The sequence below is a fragment of the Sorex fumeus genome, unplaced genomic scaffold (assembly GCF_029834395.1).
Source record: "Sorex fumeus unplaced genomic scaffold, SorFum_2.1 ptg000014l, whole genome shotgun sequence".
Taxonomy (NCBI): Eukaryota; Metazoa; Chordata; class Mammalia; order Eulipotyphla; family Soricidae; genus Sorex; species Sorex fumeus.
This window is the reverse complement of record NW_026606071.1, coordinates 26,174,487-26,202,034: the sequence shown is the minus strand read 5'-3', so window position 1 is coordinate 26,202,034 and position 27,548 is coordinate 26,174,487. Positions and strand designations below refer to the sequence as shown.

Here is a 27,548-nt window from a genome sequence, read left to right as displayed (position 1 = left end):
GGTCGCCGTGAGCAAGGCAAACACCCTGTGCTATCGCTCCAGCCCCATCAACAGATAATTTCTGGATGAGGTTCATCCCGAGCCACGGAGTCTAGCCAGGAGCATGGCAGCAGTTGTGAAGTGTGGAGGGTTTTGGCTGCCAGGGCTCTGTTTGAGTGGGTGCTGGGCTTATTTACCCCACTCTGGGGTCCAATGACTCAGCCTTGCAGGGGGTTCAGAAGAATATCTGTATCTTGTTGATCTCTCTCAAGATTTATTTATCTCAGATTTAAGATTTATAGTTAAATCTCACACGCTGCTGAGTGGGGAGGTAGTTCTAAAAGAAATTATCTCAACACCAAGAGGCAGCATATTTTATAATTTGTAAGTCTGAAATTCAAAGGGTTGACACAGAGTTACAAAATCAGAATGGGCTATAGCAAACACTCTTTGCTTTTGAGGCATCTAAGCTCAGGGGTCTCCCAGATCTTGCCAAGGAATTAAGTAGGACAAATATTTAACCAACAAATGTTTCCCCCAAGTATTGAAGGAAAAGAATGAACATAAACATAAAGGGTGCATCCTAAGCTTCTTGGAACCATAGGTTAAGGCAAAAAACTGCTCTTGTAGCTATTAACCAGGCTCATCATTTGTAGCTGATACATGAAACTGGGGAGCAGAAGAGCTAAGAGAATTGGTCCAAGTGCCACTATGCACTGTTTATGCTGCTCTGGGCCAGAGGTCAGCTCTCATAATCAACTTTCCTGTAGAAAGAACATTACTATGTTTATGATTAATCCATTTCCAATGGGATATTCCTGCTTACTTTTCATTTTTTTTATCTACTGTTATATTTTGATTTTTTTTGCTTTTGGGGGCACATCTGGAAATGCTCAGGGCTTAATCCTGACTCTGTGCTCAGGAATCACTACTGGTGGTGCTCTGGGGGCCATATGTGGTGCCACAAACTTAACAGGTCAGCACTGTGCCAGGTAAGTGTCTTACCTGCTATACTATCTCTCCAGTGTCTGGGGGAAATTATTTTTAAATGCCTCCATAATTTTAAGAGTCCAGAAGGTAATACAGTCACCATCCATGACTCTTCATGAATGAATAACCCTAATATCCAGAGTCAATAAATGTCCAAGATTTTTCTTATGTTTGGGTACTGTAGTTCTTGAGGGAAACTGATCATAGTTATGTTTGTGTGTATTTGTACATAGAGATTTCATTATGTGTATATGTACCTAGAGATTAACAAATGGGTCAATGTACTCATGGTTGCTAGGCTGAATCTGAAGGGATAAAGTGATAATATGGAGATTCAAGGAATAGTCGCAATTTGAATTCCAAACCAGTCTACTAATGAAACTCCTTATTGCTAGGAGAGGTCAGTCTATTAAGGCCTTCAACTGATTAAATGAAGCCCACCAACATAAGGAAGGGTTAATTTGTTTCACACAAAGTCCACAGATATAAAGATTGTTTCATCCAAAAGTACCTTTACTGAAATAGCCTGAACAATATCTAACCAAATATCTTGACAAAGGTACCACCAAATTGGCACATAAAATTAACCATCACAATTTGCTTTAAATCTTTAAAATGAGAAGCCAGAATGATAAGTACAGTGGGTAGAGCACTTGCCTTCTACATGTCTGACCTAGGCATCCCTATATGGTCCCCAGGAGTGAACCCTGAGCACAGAGCCAGGAGTAAGCCTTGAACACCACTGGGTGTGCACCCTCCCTCCAAATAAATCTTTTTTTAATGAACAAAATATTTCAGATACAAACTTCCTATTTGTATAATTATCTGGGCACCCTGATCCAAAAATGATGATTTTCTAAAAGGTAAACTCTTTTGTTTTTCTGACTTCAGAGCCCTGTGGACTCCATCACCTAAATTCCCATTTCTGGTTCCGTTTTCACATCAATGCTGAATGTGAGTCTGTCTTAGGTTTGCCACAACCACATGTCTTCAGGGACTCTTAGCCACGGGCAGTTGTAGACGGGCTCCATAGAAAACTCCATAATAAGCAGTTGTGCCTGAACGGATTCATTGGAAATCACAGTGCTGATGTGTACAAAACACAAACATCTTGGATGTCATTCTAAACATATTCTGCCTAAATAGACCAGTAGACTGTTTCATGAGCCATGTCTGCTCAACTTGCTGACTTATTGCAAAAATAATCACACAGTGAATGTTGTGGACACTCTGAAGAAATCAGAGCAATAAGATAAATTCAGTTGCAACACATCCCCCCACCCCCCCACTCCCCCCACACACAGAGCTTTCTCGCCTGAAAACTGCTGGAAACCTGCTGACTAAAAAGCCCTGAGCAAGTGCATCCCCTCAGATCCCTTCCAGAGCCTAGAACTCCATGACTGGTATTTGGAGTGATAGCATCCTTAACTCAAATTCTCTCTGATTTGCTGCTGTAGCTTGTAGGCTCAGAGAGGCTGGGTCTTCCCAGAGGATATCAGGGGCAGTGTAAGCTCCAGCTACCTGCTCAGCTGGATAAGCCTTTAATCATGGAAAGAAGGCTCCTAAAGAAGGAAATTAAAAAGCTCCTGTAAGTATGAAATGAGCATAACTTTCCTTTATACACTCGGCATTTGGTGGGTTTCATGACCTAGAGGGCCTGGGAATGGTAAGGGGAGAAGGGTAGTCAGAAAGCCTGAGAAGGAACCTATCACTGCACTGTAGGAAAGAGCAGATGGCCTGGCCCCTGTCTTTCGTATGGAGTTGCTCACATGTGGTGCAAAGAGGGATGCAGAATCTTGTGGAGGATATTTCTGCGAGCTGCAAGCACATCAGGGCGTCTTCGTGCCAGAGCCTAAGAGCTGAGTCAATAGCCCAGTTAGTCTGTACCGGGTGAGCAGCTATTGAATAAGTCTAATGGCAAATGATAAAGGAGGGATTGCGGAGGGGAGGTTATTGAGGGACCAACATATAAACTGCCTCAGCTATTGTTATTTTATTAACTAAATGCTAAATGATTTGTTTCCTTTTTCTTAGCATCATTTGAACTTTCAACGATTGTTTTCTTTCTTCTTCTTTTATTTTGTGGGGGGAGAGGGTCATTCCAGGCAGTGCTCAGAGGGTCCAGAGGCCACTCCTGGGGTTGCAATCAGCCCACCTGCCCTCAGAACAAAGCTGGGGCTGTAGCTGTGGTACTGTTACTGCCCAGCAATGCTGAGGTCCCCCAGGACTGTCTTAGTGATGCCAGTGGAGGCCCGTAGGATTGTTCCTGGTTATGCGGTTATGCGCTCTCTCTCTCTCTCTCTCTCTCTCTCTCTCTCTCTCTCTCTCTCTCTCTCTCTCTCTCTCCCCCCCCTTTTGGACATTGTGGTTTTCAATATTGATACTTAAAGATGATCAAAATATCTCTTTACCTAACTTTAAAATTCAGAACTTGTCCAGCATGATCATTACAGCTATTATTGTCATACTGGAATTCAGACTACTTTGAATGAAATATTTTGGAACTACAGAGTAAAATTACAAGAATTTTTTTTAACACCCATCTAGAAAAACGTAATGACTCAGAAGAGCTGCTAGAAGCCAAAAATAAACTCATCACCCACAGTAACTTGCCTAGTACACGACCTTGGCAACCACAACTGGCCTTTCATAAATATGTACTTGCACACAAAACACATCCAACTGGGAGACTCCAGAGTTCTTTTCCTTTTCTTATTTTTTTCTTTTTTACTTTTTGGTCACATTCAGCAGTGCTCAGGTCTTACTCCTGGCTCTGTGCTCAGAGTTCATTTCTCTTGGGGCTCAGGTTTGTGCCAGGGACTGAACCTGGGTTGGCAGTGTGAAGACAAGCGCCCTACCCACTACCCTATCATTCGGGCCCTCAGAATTTTTTGTCACTTCGTTCTGACTTTCCTAAGTGAGCATCTATTGGCTTTCTCCTGCCAGAGCTCTCTTTTGTTCTGTCCTTATTTAAAGTCTCTTTAGAAAAGGGCCTAATAAGGTATAAAAGTAGAATTTGTAATATACTTTTGTGCTTGATTTCTAAGGATATTTGCATTCATATGGATTCAAATTCATTGAAATGAAGTCAAAAGCCTTAGAGCAAAATAATACATCTGTACAGATTTATTGCTATAACTTGCCAGTTTTGGATAACCTTGTTTGAATTTAATTTGGGCCACAAAGGAATCTTTCAATAGTGGGCCTTAATCTTCTGCATTCTGTAAAACTTTTCCTGAACGTGGGAATCTTCCAGAATTTCCTGTAAAAAAAAATCTGCTTCAAACACATGTGTTAAATTTTTAGCTGTGTGTGATTTAATAATAGTCACATATTTTAACTTAATAATAGTTACATATTTTAAGCCGTCAGCTTGCAGAATTCCATTTAAATCCAAATGAAACAATAACTCAGCAACCTGACTTTTCTGGGTTTTGGTGAAGGAGGGAGGGATCAGGGATGAACGGTTTTTTGCAGATTAAATTCCCATGACATTCCCAGTGGTTCAATGTTGCTCTCTTGCTTTTAAGGGGAGATTATATTGGCATCAGACTTCGGGAAAATGAATTTGACCCAAAAGGAAGAAGGCAACTCACCTTTCTAGATGATATGGTAAAGAAAGGCATGCTGATGCGGGTGACATTTGTATCATTTGTATTAAGGGGGCAGAAAAAGGACCTAGTATATAATAGACAAGATTAATCATTGTTTCCCTCTCAGAATGTCCTTTTACTCATTTTCCATTCTAAGATTATACATGTGATCTATTCAATTCATTAAATCAAAGCAAAAAGAATGAGAAATGAAATTTACAAGACTTAGGCTATTTGCTAGTAAGATTAAAAAATAAAAATCAGTGCAAGATTAAATGTTACATACAGTTATATAAACATTTTTAATTAGTTATCATGTGACTTTCAAATGCAATACTTTCTGCCTTTAGCATTGATGAAGGAAAAAACATTAATGAATTGAACAATCCTAAAATCCTTTGTGTTGTTATTCTTGTTGAAACTCAGGTTTGTGTTATATAATGAAAGTTCACATCAATTAAAATCTGAACGTGAAATGTATAGTTGAAGAGACATGAGTAACCTTTCCACTTTCTTATGTTTACCCATTTACTATTCTTGCACTAATAAGGAAGAAATCCTTTCTACCTCCCTCAGCTCAACCTCTTCATTCCCATCTGATTTCCCTGGAGCCAAATAATCAGTTAAACCCTGGTATTCTAAAGTACTTCTCTGTGCAAGTATTAACTTGATTAGATAAGTGCTTCTCACATTTTGACCAGGTCTTATTACTAGACTGTTTTGATTTATGTGACCTGGGGTAGGCCTGGAAATGTGCATTTCTAATGAGCAAACTGATCATGACTGATGATGCTAGTATTGTAAACCCATGCATCAAATTTTGAAGTAAATTTCAATAATTGATCATGGATGGATCCTCTCCATCTCCTCTCTCCTTTATTTTCCCCCTATTCCCCTCCCTTTTTGGATCACTCTTCAGTTTGATTCAGTTCCCAGAAGAAATGATTATATTGTTTAGAAAATATTAGCATTACAAACTTACAGTTAAACCAGAAATATAAAATCACGCTTTTCTTTTTTGGGGTTAGGGGTAGGGAGGAAAGAAGGAAAATTTTGATAGAGAAATAATGAATATACTTAGAAATGAATGGGAAAGGTCAGTAGAAGAGGAATAAATATTCAAATTGGTCCTCAGCTTTTGGTGGTAGATGAGACCCTTGGCATGTCACTTAGCCCCATGTCTATCCTAGTTCCATGCTGAACCTGACCCCACTACCTTACTGTGGAAAGCCATCTTTACCCACAGACATTTCCTCTCCTTCAAGTTCCAGCTCTGACAAGGCCTCCTCTCTGAGGCTCCAGGGACTCTCTGCAACTCTCCTTGCAGACATTCCTTTTCCCTGGACCCCTGGAAGAACACTGAAGTTCTACCCACACTCCTGAAAGTGTTATCTGCTTTCCATTTCCCTCATTCTGTTTTGAAATTTAGGGAAGCTGAGACCAGTCACCTGAGAATATGCTGCTAGTTGTTAAGGATTCCGAGATTTGGTCACAGATTTTTTTAAATTATTTTTTTATTAATTTTTAAAAATTTTATAAAATAGTTCACACTATTTGATGAATGATCACAGATTTCTGATTCTTAGTTTAGAATTATTTTGAAGAATCTATTTTTTCTTTTCTCATCCACACATTTTTTTTTCTTTTTGGGTCAAACCCAGCAAAGCACAAGGGTTACTCCTGGCTCTGCACTCAGGAATTACCCCTGGCAGTGCTCAGGGGACCATATGGGATGCTGGGAATCAAACCCGGGTCGGCCACGTGCAAGGCAAATGCCCTACTCGCTGTGCTATCACTCCAGCCCCTACACATTTTTTTTAAAACCTGCTCTATAGTAGAAGGTAAAAGTGTAAAGCCTGGAGTCCCTAAATCCCCTGCCTGATCATCAGGTTAGTAGACATACTCACCAATGTGGACAGGACAAAATACTAGAGTAGGTTTAGGAATGCTATTGCTGTTGGGTCCCATCTAGAACAATGGTCTAAACAGGTTCCTTTGCTCTACCTGCTTCCAGGCACACTACGACTTGGCCCTGAGTGTTGCTTTGCAATGGCTGGATAGCTCTGAAGACTTAACTTGGCTGGAGTGGGAGAAAGTGTAAGTAGAAATAGTTGCTATTTTTTTTGTAATATCTGACTATCAGAATGGCAATGATGGAAGAAATTTCATCTGGTATCTCCCCTGCAATGGCACTTTGATATGAAACTGTGACAGGGTGAATATCTCCCTCTAACTGAAAACCTGAGGAGGCTGGAGAGATAGCACAGTGGGTAGGGCGTTTGCCTTGCACGTGGCCGACCCGGGTTCAATTCCCAGCATCCCATATGGTCCCCCGAGTACTGCCAGGAGTAACTCCTGAGTGCAGAGCCAGGAGTAACCCCTGTGCATCGCCAGGTGTGACCCAATAAGAAAAAAAAAAACTGAAAGCCTGAAAGGAAAAAAAAAACCAAAGTTTTCTATCCAAGAAAGTTATATTACTGTTTACATACTTTGCTTCTCTGCAATTGGGTTTCTGTCAAATGAAGATCCTTCTTGAATAGAATGGTTTGCTTTGGAAATAAGATGGTGTGCTATTGCAAATGTTATGTTATTTCAAAGGTTAATTTTATGAGGAAGACCTATACTCTTCCTGGACACAATTTAATAAGCATTTATTTATACACCTAAATGGAGCTGTCTAAGTCAAAGTTATTATAATCCTTTTCAGGACTATTGTCATTTTTTTTGCAATATGTGTGAGTCAGACTTACTCAAACAGTATGAAGATTAAAAACTGATGTGACAAGAGTTGAATATTTTATTCTGGAAATCAGTTATTTCTTCTGTTCCATGACCTTAGAACACAACTTGGTCCTGGGGAGTTGAATAAGTTGAGATTTAGTTGTAATAAGTTGAAAATCTAGACTGAGCAGACTCAAGCCAAGGCAAAAAGGGTGGAGGATTTCTATTGTCTTCATATTTGAAAATCCCCTTGGTTGGACCATGTTAGCATGGTTTTATTTATTTATTTATTTATTTATTTATTTTTAACTTTTATTGGTGAAACACCATGAGGTACAGTAGTAGACTTACAAATTTTTGTGCTTGGGTTTTAGTTATACAATGATCAAGTTACAACTTGAACTCTGGGGCTGTAGTGATAGCACCGTGGGTAGGGAGGGCCTTTGCCTTGCATGCAACCAACCCATGTTTGATTACCAGCATCCCATATGGTCCCCTGAGCACTGCCAGGAATAATTCCTGAGTGCAAGGCCAGGAGTAGCCTCTGTGCATTGTCGGTGTGACCCAAGGAGCAAAACCAAACCAAACCAAACAAAATAAAACAAAATAACAACAACAAAAAAACCCCTCAAACTCTATCATCAAGATCTATATTCTTGATTCTATTGTCTCTGCATAGGCACTGTCTTAGTTTCAGCTTTATCACAATGTTTAGTCCTTTAAAATATCACAAAATTGAGGGGCTGGAGCAATAGCACAGCGGGTAGGGCGTTTGCCTTGCATGCGGCCGACCCAGGTTCGATTCCCAGCATCCTATACGGTCCCCTGAGCACAGCCAGGGGTAATTCCTGAGCGCAGAGCCAGGAGTAACCCCTGTGCATTGCTGGGTATGACCCAAAAAGAAAAAAAAGAAAAAAAATCACAAAATTGAAAGGAAGAGCTAAATAGTACTGTGGTTAAAGTGCTTGCCTTGCATGCAGCCAAGCCTGGTTCAGTCCTTGGCCCTGCATAGGTTCCACTGTCAGGAGTGACCCTGAATGCAGAGTAAGCCCGTCAGAATCACTGAGTGTGGCCCAACACTTCCCAGGCTCCACCCCAAATCACAGAATCGCTAAACGGTCTTGAGGACTATTTGCCCTGACTTTCTAGAGGGTGCAGCAAAATATGATAACTTAGTCCACATTGTACCTTCTTGGAACCTAGGAATGTAAACGTAGAAGCAGGTTTATAGTGGGGTAAGGCAGTCCCTATGCTTCCCCTAAAACAACCAAATTCTAACAAGAAGGGAAAGAATACTAGTTGGCAAGACTGTAATTATCCACCAAGGTTCCTAATTTAATGATTTTTTTGTTTGTTTTTTTGTCTTTTAATTTATTTTTTTTTAGTTTTTAATTTTTTAAATGAATCCGCATGAGAAACAGTTACAGAGTTACAAACTCGTGATTATGCTTCAGTCATACAATGATCAGGTACCCATCCTTCCACCAGTGTCCATTCTCCATCACCAATGTTCCCAGTATCCCTCCTGTAACCCCCCCATCCCCACACCCAACCCCTCAACCCCATCTCTGTGGCAGGCACATTTCCTTTTTACTGTCTCTCTCTCTCTGCTCTTGATGTTTGCTAGTTGCAAAAACATGGATAAATAAGAGTCATCACTGTTGGAAGTTTTAAAATCTGAAGTGTGAACTTTATTGAGAGTAGATAAATCATATCAAGTTTTTAAAGACATGGCTCGCACACATATTTACAAATTTCAATCTCCAGCCATTAGAGATTGTGGATAGATTAATACTGCATCCATAGGAGGTGTCAACAAAATTAAAATGCATCTTTATTCTTATTTATTCATATTCCGCTCTTAGGAGAATGCTACTTTGTGGCAAACCTATATACCCGAACCACAGAGAACGAGAAGCAATGATTTTATCATCTTATGCTGGAATCTTAATGGTAAGAAAAAAGGAAACTTTACAGAAATTTGGTATATACTACGCACACTTTTGTATCAATAGGTATTTCTTTTTTCAATAAATGTTTAGGATTTACTAACATAGTTTGCTTCTTTTTTATTGAATTACTGTGAGATAGACCCTTTCAAAGCTGTTCATGATTGGATTTCAGTCATAGAGTATCACAACATCCATCTCTCCACCAGCGTATATTTCCCAGCACCAGTGTCTGCAGGTTCCCTTCTATTACCAACACCCCCTCGCCCCAGCCTTCCTCTATGGCAGGGGCTTTAAGAAATTGCTTCTTTTTAAAGATACAATAAAAAGAATTCTTCATTGTATTGTATTTAAGGGGTAATAAAATGAAATTTAAATACTTGGAGTCTGAGTACTCTGATTTTATCTATTTATCAAAAGCTATTTATTTAGTGTCCACATTATACAGGCATTATACTAGACACATTGAAGCTATGTGCTTCCTTTTGTAACTAAAAAATAAAAGCACAATATAAAAATAAATTTTTGAATTTTGGCTACACTTGGTGGTGTTCAGCAGTTATTTCTGCCTCTGAATTCAGGAATTACTCCTGATGGAGCTTAGGGGACCATATGGGATGCCATTAATCTAATCTAAGTCAGTCACATGCAAGACAAGCACCCTAGTGACTGTACCATCTCTCCAGCCCCAATAATAATATACTTTTTGTTGTTGTTGATAACAGAACAGCATCCCAATTGAAGAAGTTTTTAAAATTTATGGAGCTGATTCTTCTACCAGTTCTGGTGCAACTAAGGTAAGAGTTGCTGAGACTATTAATACAGGGGTTTTTTTAGTGGATAATTTAATTAAAAACTTTATAGTTTACTCTCAGGCATAAAATGATGTGGTTTTTTGTTTGTTTGTTTGATTTTGGTGCTCATGGGAAGTTTGAGTCACATCTGGAACTGTTCAAGGGTTGTTCCTGGTTCTGTGCCCAGGAGTGATCCATGAACATACTCAAGGGAACATATATGGTACTGAGCATCAAACTGAGATCAGTCACTTGTAGGCAAGAACCTTATCTTCTCTACTATCTCTCCAGCCCCATGAAATTTCTTTTATATCAAAGGCACAAAGCCAAATGTAGCCATATTTAACTTCAACCATAGGTAAGTGTCAACTGTTCACCTTAACTAGAGGTCTATTTTATACAACAAATATATCTTGTATAAGATGTATATCATGTAGAGTGAATAGAGCCCAAATTTAGGGTTTAGGTCCTGTCTCTGAGACAGCCCTTCACTGATGATGTATAGCATTAAGAACTAGGGCAAGATCTGCAATGCTCTCACTCATGATAAATCATCTATTTGACTGAGCCCAGAGACAAGACTTTGAGTTCTGACTCACTTCTGTGAAGCTGAAGAGGGAAGTTCTTTGGATTCAAGAGCTTTCATTCAGCACTTTCTCTGTTCAGTTACCTAAAGATCCCGTCCTTACCAGTGACTAATGATCCAAATCCCAGATAGATTATTAGACCATACATATAATGACCAGCTCAAAAGAGAAATAAGTAAGATTCTCATAGGAGGAACTTTCCTTTATAGACCTACATATGTTTTATTGTTATAGGGTAGGAATGTTGGCTCATTGGTTGGTTTTAATATGCAAAGTAGTTTGTGTAACAGTTGAGCATAAGGATTCTAAAGCCAGACAATCTGAGTGTGGACCCCAGTTCCATCAACAACAAACAATAATCCCAGGCAACTCTTTCAATTTCTCTCAATCTCAATTAAAAGAAAAAAGGGCCCGAAGACTGGGTTAAAGTAACCTACTGCAGGGACCAGACGCATTTCTGCCAAAAGCCACTAGGTTTTGAGATTTGTTTCTGAGTCTCTGGGATCATGGCCATTAAGCAGCTTGATCAGGAGCCAGAGAAGCCGTTTGTGGGCGGTGACTCGGGGTCTCGTTGGGATGGGGAGGAAAGGGCTAGCTCCACCCCCTTCCAGTGAGGCCCCATGTATCTCGTCACTGCGGGCCCAAACCTGACTATCCAATGACCTCTGGAGGAAGGCGGTCACCCACCTGCCAAGGGGGAGCAGGAGGAGGGACAGAACCCTTTCCCCCCTGGGGTGGCCTGGCGATGGTAACCTACTGTGTGGTTCGGACGCATTTTTGCCAAAAACCCCTGGGTTTCGAGATTTGTTTCTGAGTCTCTGGGATCATGGCCATTAAGCAGCTTGATCAAGAGCCAGAGAGGCTGTTCGTGGACGGTGACTTGGGGTCTCGTTGGGGTGGCGAGAAAAGGGCCAGTTCCACCCCCATCCAGTGAAGCCCTGTGTGTCTCGTCACTGTGGACCCAAACCTGACTGTCCAGTGGCCTTTGGAGGATGGCAGCCACTGGGCCACCAAGGGGAACAGGTCAAGGCAAGAAACTTATTCCCACCTGGGTTGGCCCAGAGCCGGTAATCTACTGCAGGGACTGGATGCATTTCTGCCAAAAGCCGTTGGGTTTAGAGATTTGTTTCTGAGTCTCTGGAATCATGGCCATTAAGCAGTTCAATCACAAACCAGAGAGGCCATGCTGAGCCCGAGGTGGTTTGTGGGTGTATCTCGCACATACCTAACTTTTGGCCGTTTACTTTCTTGGTAAACTTTGCCCCAAGTTTTGGGGTCTAGACAAAGGATTTTGGCCAAAGGCGAAAGCAGCAATTTTAAGGTATTTGGAATTCTGAAGGCTCCATCAGGCTGCTGATGCACTCGCCTCACAGGTACAGATTGACCTGCTGGCGGCACCAAACCCCCAAATTTTTCACATTTTAGACTAGGGCTTCTTGAACTTTTTCCATTCATGAGTCTTTTTTGTTTCATCTTAGAAATTTTTACTTGATCTTAGGTATAGAGTTATATAAAACAGGTCTATAAACTTTGACTGAGGATAAATAATAAAGTAATTTTATTATGTCTTCATAATGTTTTCATTAAAATATTTTAAAAATATTTTTTAAAATAAAAAAAACCTTTGAAACAATTTGCAAGTTCCCCTTCCCCTCCACCACCACCATACTCAATCACATAACCCACATGCGATTGTGACCTACAGATTAAGGACTTGGGATTAGGACAGTTTTAAGATTAGGACAACCAGTTATGACTAAGGGACATGACATGACTGAGCTACAACTCTAAGAATGTGGGGACCATTTACTTCTGTGGGCCTCACAAACTCCTCCCCCTAGCTCCAGCCCTTCTTTTGTGGATACACTTCAGCTCTGCTCAGAGAGACCTTCTTTTTCTGCCAGCAGAAAAAAGTAGCAGCACTTCTCAACAGAATTGTGGAAGTTCAAAAACTATATTGAACACCTGAGTTTAAAACTATCCTTTGGGGTTGGAGCGATAGTACAGCGGGCAGGGCGTTTGCCTTGCACATGGCCAACCCAGGTTCGATCCCCAGCATCCCATATGGTCCCCTGAAAACCACCAGGAGTAATTCCTGAGTGCAGAGCCAGGAGTAACCCCTGTGCATCGCTGGGTGTGACCCAAAAAGCAAATAAATAAATAAATAATAAAACTATCCTTTGGGGTAGACATCATTTCAAAAGAACAGATATAACTAGAAGATGGGGGTGTTATAAAAATAAAAATAAAAATAAAGGAACGGTTATTCCCGGTTGTTGGATATCAACCCTGTGTTTTAGGCTTCACCAGTGACTTGCCTCTTTCTTCCTCCTAGAGAAATTTAACATGCTCTTGCTAACATCCCTAATTTGGTTAAAGTCTATTTTCAACCTTTCCTTTGTGTTGGATATTAACCCTAAGTGCCCCCTTTCTTCCTGCCAGAGAAGTTTGAGCTTGTTAGCATCCCTAACTTAAAGTTTATCTTTAACCTTTCCATAGTATTTTACCTCTCATTGTCACAGTTTCCCAAGTCAGTCTTGATACTTGTAAGCCAAAACTTTCTCGTAATTCTGAAATTGCATTTGTACTGCTTTTTATTTGAAGTGCTGTATATTTGTACCTGTTTTTCTATCTCCCCTATAGCCTTTTTATATTTTACTTTAGAGCAATGTTCTTTGTTTAAACACAGAAAGGCCATTAATGTCATGCTCCTAATATTTGGGAGTTGACTGACTCTGAAATGTATCTGCTGCTGGGCATAATTATTTGGCCATAATTACTCGACCCGAGTTCGATTCCTCCGCCCCTCTCGGAGAGCCCGGCAAGCTACCGAGAGTATCTCGCTTGCACGGCAGAGCCTGGCAAGCTCCCTGTGACGTATTCGATATGCCAGACACAGTAACAACAAAGTCTCCAATGGAGACGTTACTGGGCCCGCTCGAGCAAATCGATGATCAACCGGAGGGCCTTTTCTTTTACTTTTACTTAATTACTTGACTCAGGCTTCAGTTTCTGTAGTTCCTAACACCCCAAAAGGGAGGTCCTGCCATGGGACAGGAATGGACCCAGGGCGAGTGGCAAAGCTACCTGGCATCGAAATGGGACATTCTAGAAAGCATACATGGATGGTCTTGATGAAAACTGTTACATCCTAAGAGACAGGACCCCCATGGGGAAGGACGAGCTGGACTGGCCTGAGGACTTACTCTGGGATTTATGGTAAGAGCCTTGCTTGCTCTCAGCCCAGAGAACTAAGTGTTGGGATCTTTGTCTCTTACTGTGTTTTTCCAAACAACTGCAAGTATTGATAATTAATACACTAGAAGGGAAGATAAAAGCAATGTAGATGTCCCTGGGAGACAGTGTCTTCCTGAGTTGATCTCCCCAAGAGAATTTCCTCTGCCAAATGTTTATCTATGTAAATGACCAATCACATCTGTCCTTACCTTAACCCCCCCTTCAGATGTTCCATAAGTCTATTAGCAACTCTGCATTAAACGAGCCATTTTCACTATCAGAATGTGGTCCCCAGCCTCCTCGTCTCCCTGTTTCTCAGTGTCTCTGCTGGGGGAGTCCTGGGGAAGGGGGGAGGCAGGCAGGCGGCTCAGGGCCACCGAACACACAGACAGGCACCTCGCAGCAGCAGCTCCCGTGGATTACTTTGTGAACTCACACCCAATGGTTTTTTTCTAAATGGCTGTGTAAATCTGAATGACCTTTGATTCCTCAGGAAAAAAATATTTCCTTAGCAACAGCTAAAATCCTTCCCTAGCAGCAGTTTAAAGCCTGTTGAATACTAATCAGATAATGCAGACTTTCAGGCCACTGCAATCGCCATCTGCTATAACACAGGGAGTGTGCATTGGGCTTTCTTCCGGGCTATTTGCTGCCACCTGGTGACAAAGAGGTACCAAGCCCAAGGATTGCTCACGGAGCTCGGTTAACCCCAGTTCTATCCGGAGAGGGAAAGCTTTTGCTGACAGAGTTTTCTGCTGACACTCACAAACCCAGAGAAAGAACTCAACCTTGCACAAGTGAGCGTTTCTTTCATAGCTAGATTCAGATAAATATTAAATGTCCTCCTCAGTTTTTATTTTTTTAATTGGTGATTTCATTTATAGTTTCATTTATTCTAGTTCACTAATCTTTGCATATATCTATTCTGCTATAAACTCTGCCTAATACATTCCTTTTAAAAACTTTTATTATCATTTTAATTGTTTTAAAAAGACATCATGAATTACAGAGGTATATGTGACTGAGTTTCAGGCACACAATGTTTCAACACCAATTCCATCACCTGCATCAAGTTTCCTTTACCAGTGTCCCCTGTTTCCCTCCATACCCCCCACCCCAGTCTCTATGACTGTGTTTTTAAGGTGCTGTGGTTTACAATACTGTTACTGATAGAGTTTCATGCTTGACACGTTCCATCTCAACACCCCCAAAGTGAACACCTCTCTCCACTGTTGTATCAGTGTCCTCCTCTTCATCCTCCCCCCCCACCCCTTTTCTTGCTTTCCCTGTGGTCTGCAGCCTACAGAAGGCTAATTCTCAGTTTCTGTTGCTTTTGAGTAGTTGTTATTCCTCTACGATGTTTTTGTTGTATCCCTCATAAGAGAGAGATGATTCTGGGTTCTTCGCTGTCCTTCTGACTCACTTCACTCAGCATGACACTCTTTCTGCAACTTATAAAACAAGCCTGACAGAGAAATTGGGGGCCAGTGGTGTGGAGATGGAAAAAGAATCCACAAAAGTTTGGTGCTGCAGAGAGATGAAAAAAACTGGAAGGGAAGACTAACCTTTAGAACTTCTGCTTTTCTAGCCTTCCTTCTATCTATCCGGAACAACTCTCTCTAGCTCTTCTGATAGCTACAAATCTCCACTGAAACTGTACTTCCTTCTGGAGGCTTTCTCTGTGCATTCTATTTGAAGTGGTTGTTGCCCAGTAATTCCCTAGGGATCATCTTGTTTTGCTTTTCCATAGAACTCATTAAAGTATATAGTTGTCCTTGTCATGTAATAGCTTATTATCTGTCTCTTCTTATCCCCAGAAAGGCAGGAATCTTGTCTGCCTTTCTAACCCCAGCACCTAAAACTAGAGTGGAAGGTTGAATGAAGGGCCTTGAAGTCTTGGCCTTGAAGAACTTTCCACTATAATGAAGCAGACAGCTGATATAACTGACCATAATACATAGCTCTACATGACAACATGCCTACAGTTCCAGATCAAAAAGTTCACAGTTTATGTGTGGTAAGGAGAGGAGACAGGGGAAAGAGAGGGGGGAGAGAGAGAGAGAGAGAAAAGGAGGAAGAAAGAGAGAGAGAGAGAGAGAGAGAGAGAGAGAGAGAGAGAGATTTGGGAGTGCCAGCATGCAAAATAGAAGTGGAAAGACAAATGAACAAATTTTCTCAGAAAAAAAATGATGATCTACAACTCAAAGGAGTAAAAGTGAGTCTTACTCCAGAGAGGAAGAGGAGCCCAGCATGGGAACAAGAGCAGGGTGTGAAAGTTGAGGATATGTAACTTTCTGAAAGTTCAGGTTGTGTAACATGAGTTATTGGTAGACTGTTAGTAATATATAAGGGTGATGGTTGGTTCAACAGACCAAGTTCTACAATTCATAAATGTAATAGCCCAAAGGGTGTGCAGTTTTTAAAATTAGGATTGTTTTCCTTTCAGGTTTCCCGAACTCCACCTTTCCGCCTCTCTTTGCATCCTTTTGCAATGTTAACAGCACCCAAGGCAGCAGAATATGCCCGTAAACAGAGTAAGCTTATGTATTTCCGTCCATTTAGAGGAATTTAAATAAAACCAGGACAGAAATTTGCAAATAAGGACAAAGATTTTATCATAATCAGCTATTTCTGATAGAATTCAAAAAAGTACCATGACTTGATTTATGACTTGATTCCCTCCAATCTTGAACTCAGGGAGTTCTTATATCTCAAACTCTTTGGTGATAAGAGCAAAGTCCTCTAGAAGGAAAGGATCTAACACTATGGGTTGGTTCATTTTATTTTCAATTGATCTACAGATGTAGCCTTCTATGTGTTTCTAGGTGTCAAGTTAAGAAGGGGAACAATGAATAAAAATGTCACCAGCAACTCTACAAGGGAAGCTCATGCCATGAAGTGGAAATCATCAAAAAAATTATCTTTGGACACGCAACCAAAGAACAAAGTAGGTCTAAAACACAAAATGAACTGGACTGATATCAGCTGTTTGGGGAATAGATTACTTTGGGCTGGAGCGATAGTACAGCGGGTAGGATATTTGCCTTGTACATGGCCCTGGCCGATCTGGCCGACCCAGGTTTGATTACTCTGCTCATCTCAGAGAGCCTGGCAAGCTACCAAGAGTATCTTGCCCGCTCGGCAAATACTGGCAAGATACTCGTGATGTATTCAATATGCCAAGCACAACAAGTCTCACAATGGAGACGTTACTGGGCCTGCTGGAGCAAATCAATAAACAATGGGAGAACAGGGGACAGGGACATGGTGGTTAAAAGTTTAGTCCTGAAGTTAGTTAGTCAGAGTTTGAATCTAAACTTCACTATTTATTGGACAAGCCACATAACTTCTCTGTATTTTAGTATTCTCTGAAAATGGTAAGCATGATGATACCTATCTCTTAAAGTTGTTCAGATCATTCACTGAGAGTATGCATGTTGAAAGGTTAGAACAAAGCTGACACACAGTAACCTTAACTAAAATTAGCTATTATTATTCTGTGGCTGATTTTAATTTTTCAATATCATACAAGATAAAAAAATTTATTCAATGACTATTTCTATTTATAGTTACTGAATTCATAAATCAAACACATTTTGAGAGACAGAACAAGCCTCAAAAATTGGCATGTCAGGGATACTGGCATTATCAGACCAGGAATTTCAAATATATATGGTTCATATGCTAAGGGCTCTCATGAATAAAGTAGACAGAAAGCAAAATCAAGAAGGGTCTCTACTCTGGGTCTCTTCCTTTGGAGTAAAGGCCCATTTGTTCCTTATTTGTAAGTGTCCTACTTCCCTAATTAACATTCCCTATGCCTACAACTCTCTTAGAGAATTATCTATCATGTATTAGTATTCACCAAGGTTTCAACTTTGGGAAATGATCACTTATTGCATATTTTATTTTATTTTTTATTTAAACATTGTCTACAATAACTATATTCTGTTCACTCTTGCCATCATGCTCAGACTATTTTAAGGATCATCTTCAAAACCAGGAATTTTGTATTTCTTTTTTGCATTGTTTAGCTTTATTTTATATTATTGGTGGGGGGAGTCACACTGGGTGGTGTTCAGGGCTTACTGCTTGTTCTGTGCTCAGGGATCAGTCCAGGCGGTACTCAGGGGGACCATGTAGGGTACAGGGAATTGAACACAGGTGGGATGGAATGCAATACAAACACCTTACTCTCTGTAACTATCACTCTGTCTCCTATTTTGCTTTTTGGTGGGGGGAGGGAGGTGAGGAGAGGCACATCCAGCACTGCTCAGTGTTTATTCCTAGCTAACTCCTGATGGTATGACTACTGGTGGTGTTCAAAAGGCCACATACAGAGTCAGAAACAAACTGGGGACAGCCATGTGCAAGGCAAATGCTTTACCTACTCTCCTATCTCTCTGGATTCCCCAAATCAGGAATTCTGAACTAACCTTTAAGTCATTAAATCTTATATTGATTTTAATTGTTTTTCAATAAGTAAAATAGAAGAATACTGTCAACAGATGAATAGATAAGATGCAGTTTCTGCATATAAAATTGAACGAGGCATCAAGGACATTCCTTTGCTCTGAATTTCAGAAAACCATAAATTCAAAGCACAATTTGAAAAAAAGTTATCTTCCCTTGCCCCAGCCCTAGTATCAAGACTTAACACACCCAGAAAACAGCCTAGATTTAAGACCAGACTAGAGCTTCAACTAGAATGACTCAGGATTTAGCCAAATCTCAGTGTCCAATCTGCCCTTCAGAAAACAATTCAACAATTCAACTGATAACACTAAACGTGATGATCACTGAATCTCAAAATTCTTTCTCCTAGCCCAGCAATGAACTCTGACCTTCACAAAGAACCTCAAACCAAGGTTCCTTGGAAAAGGCATATATCCCAGGGCACTATCTGAACATTCCATTAGAAACTTTTCTGTTCCGCAGCTCAGGATTTAGAACTTCTCTTCCTTATTTTATGGTCCATGCCATCTTGGGGTTGACCATACCTGTCTGTTACAGGTGTGCAGTTTACCCCTTTATGCTGTGGGGTACTCCATGCTGGGTCACCCACATGCCCAACTTTGGATGTATTATCTCTCCTTTACCTTATAATAGTCCATCCTGCAATTATCTATGTCCCTCTTTAGGGCATAAATGCTCCTTAAATTAATTGTTTAAAGGCCTTAATTGCCCTTTCTTCTCCCTCTGTTTCTCTCTCTGGAGAATTTCAGTCTCCTTAGAATTGGTACCATTTCTCAATAAAACTATTCTATTTAAAAAAAAAGATGGATTATTACTGCTTTGTAGTAGAGCTTGAAGTTAGGTAGGTTGATTCCTCCCATTTTCTTTTTCCCAAGAATTGCTTTAGCTATTCGTGGGGGCTTATTGTTCCATATAAATTTCAGGAGTGTTTGCTCCATTTCCTTGAAGAATGTTGTGGGTATCCTTATAGGGATTGCATTGAATTTGTACAGTGCCTTGGGAAGTATTGCCATTTTGACAATGTTGATTCTCCCCATCTATGAACAGGGGATATTTTTCCATTTCCTCGTGTCCTCTTTTATTTCCCGAAGTAGTGTTTTGTAATTTTCTTTGTACAGATCCTTTACTTCCTTAGTTAAGGCGATTCCTAGGTACTTGATTGTCTGGGGCACAATTGTGAATGGAATTGTTTTCTTCATGTCACTTTCTTCTCTTTCACTATTTGCATATAGGAAAGCCATGGATTTGGGGGTATTGATTTTATAGCCTGCCACTTTACTATACAAGCCTATTGTTTCTAGGAGTTTCTTGGTAGAGGTTTTAGGGTTCTCTAAGTATAGTATCATGTCATCTGCGAATAGTGAGAGCTTAATTTCTTCTTTCCCTATCTGGACGCCCTTAATATCTTTTTCTTGCCTAATCGCTATTGCAAGTACTTCCAGTACTATATTGAACAGCAGTGGAGAGAGTGGGCATCCTTTTCTCGTCCCTGACCTTAGGGGGAAGGCTCTCAGTTTTTCCCCATTAAGGATGATGTTTGCTGTAGGTTTGTGGTAGATGGCTTTAACTATATTGAGGAAAGTCCCCTCTATCCCCATTTTGGCAAGGGTTTTCATCATGAATGGGTTCTGGATCTTGTCAAATGCTTTCTCTGCATCTATTGATATGATCATATGATTTTTATCTTTTCTTTTGTTGATATTATGGATTATGTTGATTGATTTCCAAATGTTGAACCATCCTTGCATCCCTGGGATGAATCCTACTTGGTCATGATGTATGATCTTTTTGATGAGTTGTTGAATTCTATTGGCTAGTATTTTGTTGAGAATCTTCGCATCTGTGTTCATCAGGGATATCGGCCTGTAGTTTTCTTTTCTTGTGGTGTTTTTGTTTCCTTTTGGTATTAGAGAGATATGGGCTTCATAGAAACTGTTTGGGAGAGTTTCCGTTTTTTCAATTTCCTGGAAAAGCTTGAGAAGAACTGGCAATAGGTCCTCTTTAAATGTTTGGAAAAATTCGCTAGTAAATCCATCTGGACCTGGGCTTTTGTTTTTGGGAAGACTTTTGATTACAGTTTCAATTTCCTTGATGTGAATAGGTCTATTCAGGTACTCTGTATCTTCTTGCTTCAGCTTTGGGAGATGATAGGAATCCAGGAATTTATCCATTTCTTCTAGGTTCTCTTGTTTCGTGGCATATAGACTTTCAAAGTAGTCTCTGATGATCTCTTGAATTTCTTTAGTTTCTGTTGTGATATCCCCATTCTTATTTCTGATTCGATTTATTAAGGCTCTCTCTCTCTGTTTCTTTGTGAGTGTTGCTAGTGGTTTATCTATCTTATTTATTTTCTCGAAGAACCAGCTCTTGGTTTTATTGATCTTTTGGATTGTTTCTTTGTTTTCCATGTCTTTGATTTCTGCTCTAAGTTTTATGATCTCTTTCCTTTTGCCTGATTTAGGCTCTTTCTGTTGATCCTTTTCTAAGGTCTTGAGCTGTGAGGTCAAGTTGTTTATGTGCATCGTTTCTACAGTCCTAAGATATGCTTGCAGAGCTATAAATTTTCCCCTTAATACAGCTTTTGCTGCATCCCATAAGTTCTGGTAGTTTGTGTCTTCATTCTCATTTGTTTCCAGGTATCTTTTGATTTCGTCCTTGACTTCGTTCTTGACCCACTCATTGTTCAGCATCGAGTTGTTTAATTTCCAGGTGTTTGATTTTGTTCTCCGTGTCAGTGTGTGATTCACTTCTATCCTCAGTGCATCATGGTCTGAAAAGATGGCTGATACTATTTCTATCTTCCTGATTCTGTTGAGGTATGTTTTGTGTCCTAGGACATGGTCTATTTTGGAAAATGTTCCGTGTGCACTGGAGAAGAATGTGTATTCTTTCTTTTGGGGGTATAAAGCCCTGTATAGGTCTATAAGCCCTTTCTCTTCTATTTCTTCTTTCAAAGCCAATAATTCCTTGCTGGGTTTTGTTCTTGTTGATCTATCCAGAGTTGATAAGGTGATGTTGAAGTCTCCAAGTACTATTGTGTTGGTAGCGATGTCCTCCTTAAAATCTGTTAGCAGTTGTTTTAGATATTTAGCTGTTCCCTCATTAGGTGCGTATACATTTAAGAGTGTGATTTCTTCCTGCTGTATGTATCCCTTGATGAAGAGAAACGGGATAGACACAGAAAGATTGCATTCATCTGGGGAACATAAAGCAGCAAAACGGGAGACTAACACCCAGGAATGGCTCAGATTAGTACCAGGAATTTTGCTCCATGACTTGAAGGCCAGCCACACGTGCTAGGTGAAAAGGAAGCTCAGATAGAGAAGAGAGCACCAAATAAAGGGTGTTGTGAAGACCCTCCCAGGGTGGGAGAGACATGCTAAAAGTAGTCTATAGATCAAACATGATTGCCACTCAATGCCTCTCTGGCAAAACACAGTACCCAAAAGAAGAGAGAGAGAACAAGGGGGAATGCCCTGCCACAGCGGCAGGGTGGGGCGGGGGGGTGGGGGTGGGGTGGGGTGGGAGGGATGCTAGGACCCGTGGTGGGGGAGGATGGGCACTGGTGGAGAGATGGGTACTTGATCATTGTATAACTGAAACCCAAGCACAAAAATTTGTAAGTCTATAAATGTACTTCATGGTGTTTCACTAATAGAAAAAAAGATGGAAAATGTCAGCAGAAAGACAGAAATACTAAGGGTTGGGCAAGAAAATAAAGAAATACTAGAGGTTTTTAATACTATTGCATAAATAAGGAATGTCTTATTTATAGACTGGACATGATTGAGAAAAGAACCTCTGACTTTGAATGGAGGTAAAGAAGTAAAATGTCCCCAAACTGTGGGACAGATACAAAAGACATATCTGAAACAATAGCAACATCAAAATAAGTTTGCATACCAAATCACAGATCCATGAAGCTCAGAGAACACAAAGCAGGATAAATCCCTGGAACTACTCCTGGCAGTGCCTGGGGGACCATATGGGATGCGGAGGATTGAACCTGATTGGCAGAGTGCAAGGCAAGTGTCTTTCCTGCTGTACTATCACTCTGACACCACCTCCAATAGGGCAGCAACTCTTTTTTTGGGTCATACCCAGTGGTTCTCTGGAGACTCCTGGCTCTGCATTCAGGAATCACTCCTAGCAGTGCTTGGGGGACCATACTCGATGCCAGGTCAGCTGCCTACCAGGCAAGTTCCTTATCTGCTGTGCTATTGCTTTGGCCCCACAACATATCATTTTCAACTATAGGAGGAAAATCCTGAAAGAATTGGGTGAAGCCTTACTTACATAGGAACAAAATTAAAACTTCTTAGAAACCATGCAAACCAGAAGAGAGTGGAGTGAAAGCTCTTCGGAGAGAAGGAAAATAATATGGGTCAGAAATTTGGATCTATATAAAGAAAGGAAGAACACTGGACAAAATAACTGAAAGTAAAATTAGTGTTATTTTTACTTTAAGAGATTATAGTTCAAATGTTTTTAGCTCATTAATATTTGGTTTGGGGCCACACTCAGTAGTGTCAGGGTTTACTCTTGACTCTGTGTCCAGCAATCACTCCTAGAGCAATTCTGGAGACTGTATATGGTGCTGAGAATTGAATTCAAGCTGGTCAAGCGCCCTACCCACCGTTCCCACTGTAAAGTACCCAGTACATTAAAAGTGAAGTTAATGACAACATTAATACAAGGGACAGGAGGAAGTTGAGCAATGCTATTTGAAAATGACTTAGATTGGCTATAAATGTATATTGCAAACTCTAGGGCAACCTCCCTCTTTAAAACTTTGTAAAAAGAAATAACTGATATAAAAAGTTAAACTAATAGGACCAAATAAAATGCTCATTCAAACAACAGAAGACAGAAAAATAATGAGAGATAAGTAAAAATGAAGTACAAGAGTAGCAAATAGAAAAACAGTATGACATATGGTAGATATTAATTCAACTATAGCAATAATCAATCATCTTCATGTACTAATTTAAAATTTAGTAATCATTTCCTCGTGGTTAGTAGCTACTATATCCAGACAACAGGGACCACTTCCATCCCTCAGAGATTCTTTTGACAGCATGAATCTATGTACTCTAGGAATTTATTTGTCAAAATTCATGAAATAGAAAAGTAAGGATTTTCACATTTCATATGTAAAATTTACCCATAAATAATGAATTCAATTTTTGTTACCTAAACTTAAGTTTTGGGGGTAAAGTGTACTGAAATTTGCTGCTTTTTTTTTTGTTTTTGTTTTGGGGACCACATGAAACCCTGATGTTTTAGGGCTTACTCCTGGCTCTGTGCTCAGGGATCATCGCTAGTGGTACTCAGGGAACCCTATGGGGTGCTGGAGGTTGAACACAGGTTGGCCACATGGCCACATGCATGCCAAAAACCTTACCCACTGCTCTTTGACTTGGACCCTGTTTTGCTGAATACTTTAAAGTACATATAAGAATAAGATGGTTGATAAACAGGGAGAGAGAAGGAGAGATGCAATGATACATGTAAAAGCACATGTGATAAACAATTACAAAATCTCATGCTGAACATATATATCTTCATTATACAAATAATAAAAGAATATTACTTTTATTATTGATTGTTATCACTTATTGCCTTTTTATTTTTTCCTTTCAAAAATGCTTATTTTATTCACTTGATTATTTTTGGCTTGGGAGCCACACCCACCAGAGCTTAGGACTTAATACTGGCTCTGTGCTCAGGCATCACTCCTGGTGGTCTTGGGGTTTGAAAGTATGTGGTGCCAGAGACCAAACCAGAGATGTGAAAGGCAAGCACCTTAACTTCTGTATTATCTCTCCAGTCCCTCTGAATGAAAATTTTTGTAACAAAACTACAAAAATATACAGACATTGTCAGACTGGATCAAAAGAGCAAGACTTATTACATGCTTACTACAAGAAACCCACTTTAGTTAGCTGTACAGATAATATAGATAGATTTAAAGTAAATGGGAGTTGGGGATGATGGTCTGTCTTAGAGTACCTGTGAAACTTATTTGATGCCCTGGATATTCTCTCTCTCTCTCTCTCTCTCTCCCTTTCTCTCTTTCTCTCTCTTTCTTACACACACTCACAGATTAAGAAAATATATATACCACTCTAACAATAGTTAAAATAAAGCAAAATTCAGGGCAATTATCAAGGATAAAGAGTATTATTTAATGACAAATGGTTCAATTCTTTAAGAGAATAACAATTCTTAACATTTATGCACGGAACACTGTTTCAAACTATATGAGATAAAAGTTAATCAAACTTCAAGGAAAAACAGATGAATTCACATTTATAGTTGGAGACTTCAAACTGCCTTTATCAGATATGGAAAAGGAGTAATTTAATTAAAACCAGTATATCGTTCAGGCTAACATATTACAGGTATAATAATCACATGCAAAGAAATTATTAGCTTTGTATATGGTTACTCAAAGAGGATATTACTTTTATTATTTATCACTGTCACTGTCACTGTCCTCCCGTTGTTCATCGATTTGCTCGAGCGGGCACAGTCATGACTCCATTGGAGACTTTGTTGTTACTGTGTCTGGCATATCGAATACGTCACGGGGAGCTTGCCAGGCTCTGCCGTTCGGGCGAGATACTCTCGGTAGCTTGCCGGGCTCTCCGAGAGGGGCGGAGGAATCGAACGCGGGTCGGCCATGTTGGCTGCATGCACGGCAAAAACCCTACCTCTGTGCTATCGCTCCAGCCCTATTATTTATCATTATTTTAAAATTTATAGCTTAAAATTTTGAAAAAATATAGAGAATTCTCATAACTTTCAGATTCCACAATTATTGATGTTCACTTATTGCCTTTATCATTTTAATATCTCTACCCACCCCTCTCTCCATTTATCTATAAAATTTTTCATTGAGGTTACTTACACAATTTCATTTTGCTTTTATGCAGTTCAGTATGTATTTTCTAAGACATTTGTTCTCTTGAATGACCACAGTATAGTCATCATCTCCAGAAAATCTAATATGGCTATTTTTATCTAATGTAATGTATGACAACTCATTTTTTACTTAGTCCAATAATTTCCTTTTAAAACATTTCTATTTCTGCACAGGATCCAATATGAATTCATAGACTACATTTAACTGAGAAAATAATTAAATTTCTAAATGTCTCAGAATAGGCCCATGAAACTCTTTTTTACTTACATTAATTTTAATCCACTTTTGTTAGTAAATTATATTTGACATTTGAGCTTAACTCCCTATAAACTGAAATTTAATTTGTATGGGTACAGATTAAATTGATGTGCTTGATACTAAAATCATCTTTTTATTCTGCAGGTCACATAGAAAGCTGGAACTGCAGTGTGGAACTTTATAATAAAATTTCTGGGAGAGTAATAGAGACATCTCAAAACTACAACTATGGACAGCATATATTTTTCTTTTCATTTAGCTTCTAATGCAAGATCATTGAAATGTTTATTGGGGTTCTGAGCTTTCTATTCATAGAAGTATATATATGGGCACATTCTAATTTTTTAAAAGTGCAAATTGTATGACATTTCATTGTGATCATAAAATTGCTGATTGTAGAACTTCAAGAACAAATGATATCTCTGTCATATCAGGCCTTTGAAGCACTTTACAAATGTTTAGCACTGAGTATTATAAAGTGGTGGAATAAGGGGTAGTTTTCCAAAGTCTAAAGTCCAAAATAAAATTAATCTGTCATGAATTGCCTTAACTCTGTTATCATATGGAAAAATTTACAAAAACATTTTAATAAAGCATTAATAAAAAATTGGCTGTAAGTTTTCTATCAGTAGACTCTAGTAGCTACTATGAAAAGAAAATGTTCCAGGCTTTCAGTACCTCTCCTAAAAACATGTTAGGCATCTGTTTTTTTTTCAATTAGAGGAGTTTTTTTTGTCATAATTTGGTTGCCTCTTAGCCCATCAAATCCTTCTAGAACTCATAGGATTATCAGGACTTGCCCGAATGGAACCCTAACCTCATCTTGGCCATTTCAATAGGTGTACATTATGAAATGCTGGGCATGAATGTATTTCTGGACATAGAATGAGAAGCTCACCTTTCATCCCCAAGGTCCTCACTAACTTCAAATCCTTTCACAAGAGCTTGTGGGGACAACTAGTAGAGCCAGTGAGAAGGCGAGCTCCCTCCCTACTACCCAGTATCTATATAAAATTAAGGAAAGAACATAGAAATCCTTTCAAGTACTACCCCCAATATTTTTTGTGTTGTTCTTGCCAACACAGTAGCCAGACTACCATACATACCAGCTATCACTCTTGCCCCCATTACACTGGAAGCTGATCATTCAAAAGCCAAGGACAGAACCCAGGTAGGCTGTGTGCAAAGCAAGCACACTCCACCTGGAAGAGCTCTCTGGCCCTGAACGATCATAATTTTTACTATTTGGTATTACTTCAGACTTTACCATATGCTTCCAAACCTGTAATGCCATGAGAGTTTCATGGCCATTCCTATTTTATAAAGGAGAAACAGGCTTGGGGATTTTAAGCAACTTTCCAGAAACTGCAGAAGTGAGGTGGGTGTGTATAGCCATTGCTCCCGGAATGGGTTCTCTGCAAGAAGTATCTACTCAACAATTTTATGGTGCTTGGTAGCACTGCAGAGGAAAACACTTACGAGAAAGCAGTGTGAGTGCCAGGCCCGGGGAGAGCCAGGGTAGCTGGCCTGGGTAGTGTTGTATGCAAGTATTCGCTCTTCCTCCAGCAACAGGGCAGGCTTCAATATGCAAATGTTTGCTCTTTCTCCAAGCAATCAATGGTGCAGGCTTCAAGAGCACAAATTCCCTCCCCGCCCCACCACCACCAAACCAAACCTGGGTCTCTGATGTCTTAACATTAGCAGGGGACTGGTCAACTGGGAGAACTTGAGTCTAGGCCTCTTTTTTTTTTAAAATTTTTATTAGTGAGACACAGTGAGGTACAGTTGTAGACTTACAAATTTTGTGCTTGGGTTTCAATTATACAATGATCAAATACCCATCCCTCCACCAGTACCCATTTCCCACCACCACGGATCCCAGTATCCCTCCCATCACCCATCCCCCATCCCCCCCTGCCTCTGTGGCAGGGCATTCCCCTCAGCAAAATTCCTGGTACTATTCTCATAGGCCTCTGTTTTAAGGCCAAGATGACTTTGCTATTACTTTGGAATTAACAAATAAGGCTCATTCTCAC

General features: G+C 39.9%; 1 protein-coding gene across 2 annotated transcripts; it reads left to right on the top strand.

The window, feature by feature from the left end:
- Positions 1-2,451: 2,451 nt before the first annotated feature.
- Positions 2,452-26,112, top strand: CUNH2orf80 (chromosome unknown C2orf80 homolog). Of its 2 annotated transcripts, none has more exons than XM_056111818.1 (8): positions 2,452-2,557; positions 4,500-4,581; positions 6,577-6,659; positions 9,149-9,236; positions 9,958-10,029; positions 16,297-16,384; positions 16,676-16,797; positions 25,657-26,112. In XM_056111818.1, exons 1-8 carry the CDS (start codon positions 2,517-2,519, stop codon positions 25,663-25,665), a joined length of 585 nt encoding a protein of 194 aa, XP_055967793.1. In that variant the 5' UTR covers positions 2,452-2,516; the 3' UTR covers positions 25,666-26,112. The 2 variants fall into 2 exon arrangements, with proteins under 2 accessions (XP_055967793.1, XP_055967792.1); XM_056111817.1 differs by lacking the exon at positions 2,452-2,557 and adding an exon at positions 2,739-2,859.
- Positions 26,113-27,548: the final 1,436 nt, after the last annotated feature.